Consider the following 12,274-nt stretch of genomic DNA (forward strand, 5'->3'; position numbering starts at 1 on the left):
AAGGGATGGCAAAGCTTAGGTTTCGCTGCTAAATAGTTCTTAATGCAGTTAAAATGCTTTCTTCTGTCATGCTGGTGGGAGGGAGAGAGAGAGAGAGAGAGCGCACGCTGGCTGGCTTGGGTGGGTGGGTGGGGGAAAACTTTTGCCTTCCTTTCCTCACGTTATAGCCCTCTCCTGCATTCTTAGCCTTCTGTGTTTTTCCTTCCCTCCCCACTTAAAATGTGGTTACAAAGCATGGATCCACATGGATCCTCAGGATCTTTGCATTGGGTCACCCCAAATTCACCATCAGAGCACACAGCATGTCCATGGCTACAGCCTGCCCCCCCAAAATCACACACCCATTGTTGCCTGGGGCTGCAATGGTGCAAAAACGTGGTTACAAAGCATGGATCCACATGGATCCTCAGGATCTTTGCATTGGGTCAGCCAAAATTCACCATCAGAGCACATAGCATGTCCATGGCTACAGCCTGTCCCCCCCCCCAAAAAAAATCACGCACCCACTGTTGCCTGGGGCTGCAATGGTGCAAAAACGTGGTTACAAAGCATGGATCCACAGGGATTCTCAGGATTTTTGCATTGGGTTACCCCAAATTCACCATCAGATCACATGTCTGTGGCCACAGCATGAAGCACAAAAATGATACGTCCACTGTTTCATTCAGAATATTTTTTCCCTTGTTTTCCTCCTCTAAAAACGATGTGCGTGTTATGGTCAGGTGCGTGTTATAGAGCGAAAAATACAGTAATTCTGCAATCCTCACTAATCTCATCAACATCATGTTGTTCGGATGCCTGATTATCGTCTTCTAGAGCAACTACTCTATTCCCAACTTAAGAATGGAAAGTGAAATACCAGTAGACAACAAAAGAGGTTTAAAGACTCTCTAACGGCAAATTTAAGCCTCCATCTCACATGATTTACCTAGTTCTCACTCATTGCATTGGCACTACTGCAGCAGTGAAGGAGGAGACAGGAGCGCCCCATCATGCCTAAGGAAGGGGAGGGTACAAAAACATAGCATGAGGGGCCATGGCTTGCCATATCATTTCCATTTGGTCCTGCTGCCCCAAAGGCAACCACTGTTTGCAGTGATGGTCTTTTACTGTAACCTGCAATGATAAGTCTTTTGTTGCCCCATGATGACTGCTTTTTGTTATCCTGATTCTATGCACAACAGGTGATGCAATAAAGTAGAAAGTTAAGTTAATAAAAAGGATAAGAATTACCTAAAAGTTTTATTTTATTTTATTTTTGTTCGTATTGCAGGAGCATTTGAACAGGCTGTTCCTATTAGTTCTGAACACTGTGCTTTCCTGAGCATTGTGGGAATTAGAATATTTTGAAGTTGGCAGTTTGGTTCTGTTTCATATTACCTCCATTTTCCCCATAAAAGAATCTGAAGAAATGCCACAGAACTTGATCAAAGTTTTGACTTGCAGATGATTGAGTGATTTTTTTTTCTTTTACAGGTAAAACTTTAGCCAAGAAACTGACAAAAAAGGTAAGCAAAGTGCTCCTGCTGTTTTTCAAGAGAACACTTGTTCTTTCTGCTACTTGTTTTAATGGATTCCTGTTTCACGACTAACTTGGTATTTATTTTGTTTGTTCAAAGGAGGTAGAATCGACTCTAGGAAATGTTGCAAAGACTAAACCAGGGCCAACTTTTTTTAGAGACCTCGGAGATAAAGGTAATGGCTTAAGTCATTAGTGGAATTTGTTTCTAAGGGAACACTGTTCATTTTTAAAGATGAATTCTCAGGGTCTGGAAATTCTTATTGATCTGTGGAGGCCGAAATGAATTATTTCTTTAGGTATTGTAGCTGTTTGTAAGATTGGGAACGTAAATTTAGGAAAGGGAAGCATATTTACGAATTCATTAAATTACCCCAAAGAACTCTGGTTAGCAAGCAGTGAGACTTGAAAGTCTATGGTTCGTGTTTTTTTAAGGAAACCAGGATGTTGGAGAGCAATAATTCTAAAAATAATTTTTGAAGTGTACTACGGTATAGGAAACCAAGGGATCCGTTAGGGGTCCCTGGGCTACATTTACATTGGGGTATCATTAAATTGAGCTCTGCTCCACGCATTGACTAGCTGGTACTAGAGAAGATCTGCATGGCAATGTGCTCCAAAAGACTTGGGTGCCTTTGATTTGACATCCCATGGCCAGTGACTAAAGTGTGGCTTGCATACATTACTTTTATATGCAAAGGATAGCTGTCACAACCCAGAGAAGGTTGTGAAATTCCACCAGAAAAGGGCTGGGGGCAAGTGGTTGAGAGGGTGGATGGATCCTCAGTTCCGCTAATAGCAGGGGATGTTCCATATCTTCAACAGAGCATCTATCTAGGGATCTGCCAAGCCAACCCAAACAGCACAGAGAGAATGTACCCTGTATTGAGAAGAAGGTACATAACAGCTTGCACACAAAAAAACATGAAACACATAAACATGCCCTTGATCCTATGTTGTTTGATCTGAAGGAAAACCGAAAACTAGGAATTAGGGTCCCTTTAGGGAAAGACAGCATGTCCTGTTACTACATGGACACAAGCAGGGAGAACATTTGTTTATGTCCATAGTTCTTCTAATTCCAGCTTACATGTTCTTAAGACTTGTATGAATCTGTGATCTTTGTACAGGTATAACATTTCTGTAGGATCCTTGGTTATCTTCAGTTACGGTGATGAGATTCCACTTTATTGAGCTGCTTATTTGAAAGGTAGAGATATTGCATGGAATCACCTACAAGCGTAGTTTATTTATTCAGCACTTTTTGAATGGATTTGGGCTCCCCCTCCCACCTCCTCACTAAGCCACTGCGCTGTTCTCTAATTCTGAGGCTTCACTATTAAAACATTAAGGATTTTTCAAAGTGGGGAATCTTTATTTCTAAGCATCTAGAAGAAGCTGGGAATCCACAGCTTTCAAACGCACAGTTTACCCCATACCAATACCTTATCAAGAGCATGAACACTCATTGGATTTTAGTTGAAGACAATTATGCCTCCTAGTGGAATGTCTGCAACTCCCCATTTTATCATTTACTGTTAATTTTGTGTTTTGTGTGTATCTAAAAATTTTGATAATTGCAAGTATAAATGTCGCAATTTTTAGCCCTCTTTGTTAGAAGTTAGAAAATAATTACACTCAAATTAAAAGGTCTGGTTCATGTGTGCTGCATCATCACCATCTCACTGTGTTAAAGTTCTGTAATTTTTAATTCTGATCACATGGATACATAATTCTTTTCTTTTCTATGACTGCACCTTTATAATCTTTGAACAAAATAAATAATGTTTGCTGTTTTGAAATAAAGCACGTTCCAGAAAGGAATTCCGTTTAACATTGGATAGAATTCTCTTGCAGGTCTATGGAACAGCTAAGTAAAAACTGTGATGAACTATTATGAAATTGAGTCCACAGTAAAAATGTGCTTCGAGTCAGCCAGATGTATGTTGACAATAATAGGATCAACCACGGACAGAAAAAATGTAAAATATCTTGTGACTTTCAAAAAAACCCAAACAAATCCTTAAGTAGGTTTAGTAAAAGAATTATTTGCACAACTTTTCTGAAAATAGCCTATTGCAGTGTTGTACTTTCAAACTGTAAATAGCAAGAGAACCCACACTTTGAAGTGTAAAACAGTATTTATTTCATTTAAAGGAAATGAATTCAAAAGGTTGGGAGCCATGTGGAAACTGGTATAAGCTTACAACATAGCACCTGCTCCATGTGGGGGAGGTAGTTGTCTTTAACCACTCGCTGGAGCATTTAAACCCAGGTTTTACAAGTGGTTACTCTGGGGCTTATTTGTTTATTATTTCCATTTCTGAATCTCTTCCTCTGAAACATATTGAAGCGATTTAACAATAAAAACAGCAACAATTAAAACATATATGAAACAATCAAGACAACCTCATATATAAATCTATTTCAGATCCAATACAGATACAGGCAGAATCTAACCACAACATGGTCCTGAGGAGTGCTATATTTTAACTGAGGCACAGGTTCAATGGCCAAAATTCCTATTTGCCTTTTGCTTCCATTCCAATCCTGTGAAATGGAACTGACTGTATTCAGTTGCCTCGCCCAGCTATGACAAAGTTGCAAGGAAAAGTCAGGAAACTCAAATTCAAAGCAATAGAGTAAGAGATGTGCTTTGAACATTGCAGGACCACCATGAGAGGTACTCTTCCTTGGGTTCATCCCACAGCACTTGTGTAATGTTGAGAGACCCACAACTATGAGCCAGGTTCCCCAGAGTGCTGGAGAAAGACCCTAGCTATCAGCCCTGCTTTTGAAGTGGTGGATCTGGAAACACTGCATAGTTATCATTGGAGCAACACAGAGAAAAGTTGTTTCCACCATGCAGACATAAATAACATTTTAATATTCCCCGTAATCTGACATAGATGAGTAGCCACTTTGATTCCTCCTGCTTCTGGACAGCGCTGGCGCTGAGATAGACACAGCAGTGCCACACAGCACACTGCAAGTTCGTAGAACGCTACCTTTCTAAATTCAGTTACAAATTACTTGCTGGCAGAGCACAGTAAGCGGGAATATTTTTTATGCACAAGTCATAAGGAAGGCTGTTTGCCTATCAATTTGCTAAATGTAAATTAGAGAAATGGCTTCCCTGTAGATAGTGGAGTTAAAACATCTGCTTTTAACAGGCTCTTCCATTATGCAGGATGGTATTTGGCTCGCATGTTAAAAGTAGCCTGACTATTTTTTAAAAGTTACTTATATGAGGCCACTCTAAAAAAAATCCTCAAAGTGCTCTTACAGGACAGGAGGGATGCTTCAGATTCTTTTGTTGAAACCATACTTCTTTATATACTTCTCTATCTTTAGCTGGCATGTTGCTATTTTGACACTGTCGCATCTTTGTGTTTGTTCAGGCTGTTCGTTTAAGTCGGCCTTTCAAAGGGAGGTGGTGGAATTTTCCTTTAAAAAAGGAAGGGGGGAAACACTTTCACCTTGCAGAAAGGACGTGTTCAGACCTCTTTTTTTTCCTTTTTTTTAAAGTGAAGCCTCTTCTTGGCTCTGGGCCCAGCAGCCGTATCAGTGCAATCTAGCAGCTTGGCAGCTTTGTGTTGCCATATTCCCCTTGAGACTTAGAGAAAATCTGGTCTTCGCTTTTCCAAGACTGCCAAGGGATGAAATACTTTGATCCTTCAGAGTAACGTTAGAGTAGCTCTCCTCCCAGGTACTAAATATGACAAAGCACACTTAATTTATTCATCCTTCGTATAAACACGGAATATTTTCTGTGAAAATCCAAAGATTTAGTGCAGACCTTTTATTAATGCCAAATAAACCCAAGTCTCTTAATGAGACATCAACATGACGGGGGGTTGTAGAATAAGAAGTTCACTGCCAGAGCACTAGAATGGGGAACAGAAACATCTAACTTGACTGATAAATAATAGCGACTACCTCCTTTATTTGTTACGCAGAGTTGAATGGAATAATCTTTACAAAAGTGGTTGATTATGCAAGCCACATTAGTATCCTGATTCTGAATTCTGTAATTTTCACATTTTACTGTTTTGTTTCAGGATTGATCTCCTACACAGAGTACCTCTTTTTGCTGACAATACTCACAAGTAAGTAGTTAGCTGTACATTGTAGTATGAAAGAATCACTATTACTAGCTTCCATGTCACTAGTGAATTTTCTTATAACAAAAATCCAACTTCAAAGTTCAATCAATAAATTACTTGCAAGAGTAGAGATGAGTGAAACAACCTTCCCCCTCCATTCTTCTGAAATTGGAACAGCTTGGAGCAGACTAAACAATTTCCACGCATACTGGGGAATGGCTTTCCTTATTCCAGGGAAATGTGGGGCAGGGTGGGTGTTTCAACAGGATCTGATTTAACTCTAGAAATATGACAGGGCTGTGTACTTCTGTTAATCACCCATTTACCTACCGTTCACCCAAGCTCCTTCCTCCACCCACCTGCTTATCTTGCAGCTGCTATAGCTCTGGTGGTGGCAGCAGGAGGGGAGAAAGAGGGGGAGATCCTCCCCCACCTCACCCCACGTGCCTGGCACTGAGATACAAACAGCACCGAGGTTGAAACTCTAGGAAACGGTAAGGGAAAAGGAAAGGGTTTGAAGCTCACAGGTCAATGGGAGTGGCAAGGTAGAAAGAGCTTGGGAACCATAGTGCTCACTTCGTACATCAGGCCTGCATTTTGAGCTTCGACAGCTTCCAGCCACCCCGCCTCTCTTTTCTCCCTTTCCCCAGAATGCCTCTAGGCTCACATGCGCCTAGAGGAAAGGAGGAGGGTGGGGCAACTGGACACCTGTGCCTTGGCTTCCTGCCGTCCCCTGGAACTCCAAAGGAAAGGAAAAGGGACTGTGTTGCTGCCTGGTAAACTTGGAACTTGGGCGACAACGGGGCATGTGTATCAATTTTCCTGCAATTTTTTTAGGGTGCACATTTTGCTTGGGTTTTGTACCTGTTTGTTTGGGGTAGGGGTGTTTTGCCTGCTTTTTATTTGATTGTTTTGCCTGTTTGGAGATGATACTGGTTGAGAGAGCATTTGGGAAGTGGGTGGGTATGTCCAAACTGAACATTTTTTTTTAACACAATCCATGCAAGTTGTGCAAACTAAAGTCCCATGTCTATGCAGAGCCTCCATGATCTGCCACAGAAAATGGTGTTCTGCTAGGTAGCTGCAAAGACAGAAGTTCCTGTCTTTGGCATGAACTCAAAAGTTGAGTCTCCAAACCATGAGATGAGTTGGTCTGAATTTTCTCATTTCTGTGCCCCCATCAATCCCTAGGTCTCAGGAGCTTTTTTTGAGTTGTACTGTCATGCTTTTTCTTTTAATTCACAAACTTCTGTGCACCCAAGGAGTTCCAATGACATACAGGTATGCAGAAATTACTGTCTACCTTATATTTGGCTGGCTGTGTTTCATTTCCAAATTCAAATGCGTGCAGCCACCAAAGTTTACCATTCGAAGGAATATATGTATCATATAATGCATACCCAAGGACCATTGGAATTGTTATCACAAATGTTCTAGGATCTCTAGAGCAGGTATCTTGTTTTTAATGACAACGTGTCCTCCTTCCTGCTTTAACTTTTTGTTTCACCTTTAATGTTAACTAATACTATTTGTCTTACCCATTTTGCTCACTATTCATTCAGGTAAGGTAAACAGATGAATTCCAGAACAGCCTGTGCGCTTACTGATTTTGATATTCACCCATATTGCTTTACTACCTAGCCTTGTACTACAAAGTGAAATACAGCAACTGAAGGATATTGAGTAGGAACTATTGTTGTAGGGATCCGTCTGTCTCAGGACAATGGAGTGCACCTTCGGGGGTAAAGTCAAATTGCTGCGTTAGCAACACCAGGGTACAACCGTGGGCAGTGTGTATGGAGGTCCTGCGCTGCCCAGATGAGAAGCCCCCCTCCCCCCCCGCCTCACTGGAAAGCAGAGCAATACATTTGGCACCAGCCTGGCTGCGGGAGTTGCTGGAAGGCCCACAAGGCAGAGGAGGTTTAGGATCAGAGTTTATCTTCTCCTAGATGGGCTTCCCAGGTTGACAAACCCCATCTTGTATAACCACATGAGTGGAAGTGTTACACATTACTGGGAAGAACTATGGAGATAGTTGCACACCAGTCTCCATGGTTCTGCAGCATATCCAGTCCTGTTTGTGAATGTGTGGCCATTAGTCAGATAATTTGGACTATGAAGCAGAAGGGCTGTCTAAAGCTCTTCTGACGTGAAATATTGGTAGGTAGACGCTCCTTAGGGCTATTATTTTTAGGTTGGCTGAGACTCCGAGTTTGCAGTTTTAATTACTCTTGAGTCATGTTTTGAAGGTTACTGGACAGCTATAAAATCTAAGGATTTTGTTTTTGTTGGCTTTTGTAAAATGAAAGCTGAGATTCTGGGGAATAACTAAGTGGCCAAATCAAAATGAGGGAGAATTATGCAACCACATAAACATGTTTTACAAGGGTCTTTGTGAAGTGTCACTATAAAGCCGATACATATATGAAATATATTCCCTTTTTCCTTAATAGTACTGACCTTCCATATCTTGTATTAAGAAAGGAGCGCAGATCCGCCTCTCTGTCATATCACACTAAGCCTTTATAAATCTCTTTTCCCAAAAACTGCAGTAATTTGTTTATTTATGTATTTATTAAAGTATTTGTAATCCAGATTTTCATAAAAGTATATTGAAGCAGTATACAACATACAAAGTTGTAATACAATCAGAGAAAGTGTCTATAAAAATAACATTTAAAGCATCAATAAATGCTGGTTGGTTAACAAGAGAAATTCATATTGCAGAGGACTATCTAAACAATTCAGTTTTCAGAAGACGTCTAAAAGAAGGCAGGGATGGTTCCTTGCAAACTTAGTTTTCTACCATCTAAAAAAGAATGTCTTGCTTTTTCCAGTAAAGTGCCTTTTCCTGATAGATTTTGAGTAATATTTTTGTGAATAAACATTGCTTGTTTCAAAATGAGCAGTTATGGAAATGGTTATGACTAAACAGACAATGGGTAGTTTAAAACAGCTTTGAAAATGATGCCAGTTTTCACAGGTTACTTATGCAGCTGAATAATCAGGCTGCAGCAGAGGGAGAGCAGGGCCATTCCCTTGACTCTGCTGAAAGGGCAGTCCCAATCTGGTTCCTTCTCTCCCTGAACTGTTTCCATTCCTGCTGGTCATTATAAGAACTACTGTTTAACTTTCAGAGCTGGTGCTCAAATGATCTTTCTTCCTTTTTCTCTCTTTCCCCCCTTTTTTGTCATGTGGATTATATTTCTCTGAGCAGGAACTGACTTGCTTTTATTGATCATACATAAACTGGTTTGGGAGCATTCTTGGCTGATGAGCAGGGTACAGATTCTTCAAACAAAGAACACGAGGTTCGGTGTCGTCACCCTCGCTCTTGTGATTTTTCCAGGGTTGGCACCGGGAGCAGTTCTTTGACTTGCATGGTACCTCTCTGCCTCTTTCCCACTCCCTTAAGAAGAACTCCCTGACCTTGTGAGAGGCAGTGTGCATTCTTTCCATCTCTTTCAAGGCCAGGAAGACCCTAGGTTACAATAATTTAAAATATTATGTTAAAAATAGTTTCTAAAACTTGCAATTATGAAAAAACACAATCACAAAAAACAGGGTGAGTTCTGAAAATATTTATTCCAGGTGTCAAGAGACAGGGTAAAGAGGTGCATCAGTGAAGATATAATATTTCAAAAAAGAAAAAAAAGAATAGTAATCTGCTTGACAGAAATTCTTACTAAGACAAATTTAATTGTGTGGGGTGTTTTGCATGGACATTGACCAAGGAAGTCCACAAAAGTTGCACCTTCTTAATGTGCATTTGTATTTGCCAGATAGAAACACTCCTGTTGCAGCACCAGTTTTTCCAAGTAGCGATTTAGGAATAAAGCAGCCATCATTTGCCATTTAGCACCAACGTGTATTGAGTGCTGTTGGAACTTGTGCTATGAGGTCACAAACGTTGCTGCGTTGAAGAAGTGGAAACCAAGTGGCATCAAAGCAAACTCTTTCCCACCCTTTTTCAAAGGACTGAATGATATTATTTCCTTGGTATTTCAAATTGATTGAATGTCAAACACAAAGGAGCCTCTGTCTGTGGTGGAAAATCCATTGCTCCCATTGTGTTAAGTTATCATATCCATCATTTTGAAAGAAAACGTCAGCAGGTGCTAGTATCTCCATCTTCATCTAACAGGTTTCCCATTTCAATTCGTTCTCGGTGCTTCGTAGCTCTCAAGTATATTTATGAAACCTTAGTTTATTAGAAGCTACTAGATTATTCAAAGCAGCTGCCGTGCTCTGCTTTTTATATCCACATCCCACAGAACCACCTCAGCATTAAGGGATGCTTTGGGCCTCACTTTTGAACTTGCTGTTTCTGTTTTCATAGTGGTTAAAAGGCAATCTTGCATGCCCAACACAGTTACAGTGAACAGGATTTTGGGAAGACTGCTTTGAACTCTCCCCAGCACCACCCAGTTGACACTATTCCTTTCCTTTTCTAAGTTAAGTAAGCTGTTCCAATCAATAGCTAGCTTTTGTTTTTTATATTTTTTTGCAATCATTGGGAAATGGAAAGGTTCCTGCACTGTAGTAGGTCCTTGTTGTGGTTGGATGCCATTAGTATGAGGATCCTGTCTGCTCTCAGGAATGGTGCATCCCCAAAAGGCAGACTGCCCTACATCCACTAGAACAAGCAAGAATTTACTAGGAAGGGCAAAATTTGAGGCCCTGCTTCATTTCCCAGCGGAGGAGGATTAACACGTTCCCTACTCTGAATGAAATGCTTAGCCACTGGACGTCATAGCTGAATAATTTTGTGGAAAGGTTAGTATGGCCCTGCATTTACATCTACTGTAAGGTTACCAGATTTTTTTCAATGAATCCGGGGACACTTTTCAACTTCAATGGATTTTGTATGGGGACTGATTCGTAAATCCGGGGACTGTCCCCAGGAACGGGGACGTCTGGTAACCTTAATCTACTGTATATTTTCAAAAAGACCCGTTTTAGTATTTTGAGGAAGCCGGAGGTTCTTCCCGTAGTTAGCGTCCAAAGGTAACTTCCACAAATAGTCATTGTGAGTGTCTGAAACTCACATGTTAGAGTTATTGTCTGTGTAATTAAAAGCAAGTGCATTGAGCTTTTCTTTGAACCTCAGTTATTTTATAAATACATACCATTGGGGTTGCATCATATCAGATAAGAGTGTCATCTTATGAGCCGTATGAGCAGCTTTAGCTCCTATGTATTACGCAGGGCTACCTTCTTATCAGCCTGTTGCAACAGATGGTATGCATCACTTTGGAATAAATCATTCTGCTTTTATTCTCCAGTGACATTATAGGCTACATTCACATTATTACTGACTCAAAGAATACTTAGTAAAATGTTTAGAACGAAGCATTCCACTAGGAAGAAATCAACTGTCTCTCAAATGGATTCCTCCTTCAAGGTTAGCACACTGTGACAGTGCTGTTTGAAATATATATTGATCATTCATGAACGATAGTTACCTGCTCAAAATTCTGGGGATTTGAAAGTCATCTAATCAAACTTCTTAAAAGAGACAGGATCCCTCACAAACATTCCAAACACTTTATCAGGCACTTGAATAGTATGCAAGAAAGCTATAGCAACTATTTAGGATCAATTTAGGTATACAGGGCTGTGGTTTTTTAGGGCTTTCAAGGTCAGCCAAACACTTTGAATTGAGCTCAGAAATGTACTGGGAGCCAATATAGATCCTTTTAGATCTTTCCAAGTCTTGTTTCTCTAGTTGCTGCTGCTGTGACATTGGCTCAGTTTAGACATCCCATTTCTGATTTTTCAAACCATGGATTGAAGATCCACTTTTTAATTAGCAACATGCTGGTTTGCCTAAGTAGGACATCACCCACCATGCACCTCCTCTATAAACTGTTTTTAAGCCAGACTTCTTGGAGTGCAACAAGACCACTACCAGAAACTCCATCGGTTAACTTTGGTTTTAGTATTTATGTACTTCAGCCTAAATTGTTTTATATATATATATATATATATGCTTTCGTAGATTTTCACGGGTACAGGAATGTAGGTTTTGGTGTCTTCGGGTGTCTTCCCGTGTAAGAGTTGGGGTGTCTAGGCGACGTTTCGACGAGGTCTCACTCGTCATCTTCAGGCTGGTGCTTTCGGCTTCTAGTAACAAGAAGCCGAAAGCACCAGCCTGAAGATGACGAGTGAGACCTCGTCGAAACGTCGCCTAGACACCCCAACTCTTACACGGGAAGACACCCGAAGACACCAAAACCTACATATATATATATATATATATATATTGAATTTTTTCTGTGTTTGCTAAATTGATTTTTGTTATTTTGAATCTGTTGACATGTGCTGTATTCTTTATATTTGTATTTCCAGTGTTCTCTGTTTTGATGCTTTGAATGTTTGTTGTGAGCCGCTTTGGGCACAGCTCATTGTGGGAAAGCAGCATATAAGTAAAACCAACCAACCAATGAGTCAATGCACTTCCACAATAGCAGAGATTGAATTGGTCAACTTTTCCTTTTTAAGTACACAGTGCCGCTCCGCTAGCTTCAGAACACCTTCGCACATGCTTACATAGTTAACTATGGATCCTCTGTATTCATATGAAACTGGAAGCATCTGCCCATTTATGAGGAACTGGAGTAGCAGGGAAGCATTATCTTACATGTAA

The 12,274-nt window shown here is 40.5% G+C and overlaps 1 protein-coding gene across 1 annotated transcript in view; it reads left to right on the forward strand.

The window, feature by feature from the left end:
- Nucleotides 1-12,274, forward strand: part of MICU2 (mitochondrial calcium uptake 2) — a 71,202-nt gene that overhangs the window by 39,010 nt on the left and 19,918 nt on the right. The window contains exons 3-5 of the mRNA XM_081199401.1: nucleotides 1,477-1,508; nucleotides 1,620-1,695; nucleotides 5,581-5,628. Of these exons, the coding sequence (XP_081055527.1) occupies nucleotides 1,477-1,508; nucleotides 1,620-1,695; nucleotides 5,581-5,628 (156 nt within the window). The remainder of the gene's footprint in view (nucleotides 1-1,476; nucleotides 1,509-1,619; nucleotides 1,696-5,580; nucleotides 5,629-12,274) is intronic.

Source organism: Podarcis bocagei (genome assembly GCF_964188305.1).
Source record: "Podarcis bocagei genome assembly, chromosome: 6".
Lineage (NCBI taxonomy): Eukaryota > Metazoa > Chordata > Lepidosauria > Squamata > Lacertidae > Podarcis > Podarcis bocagei.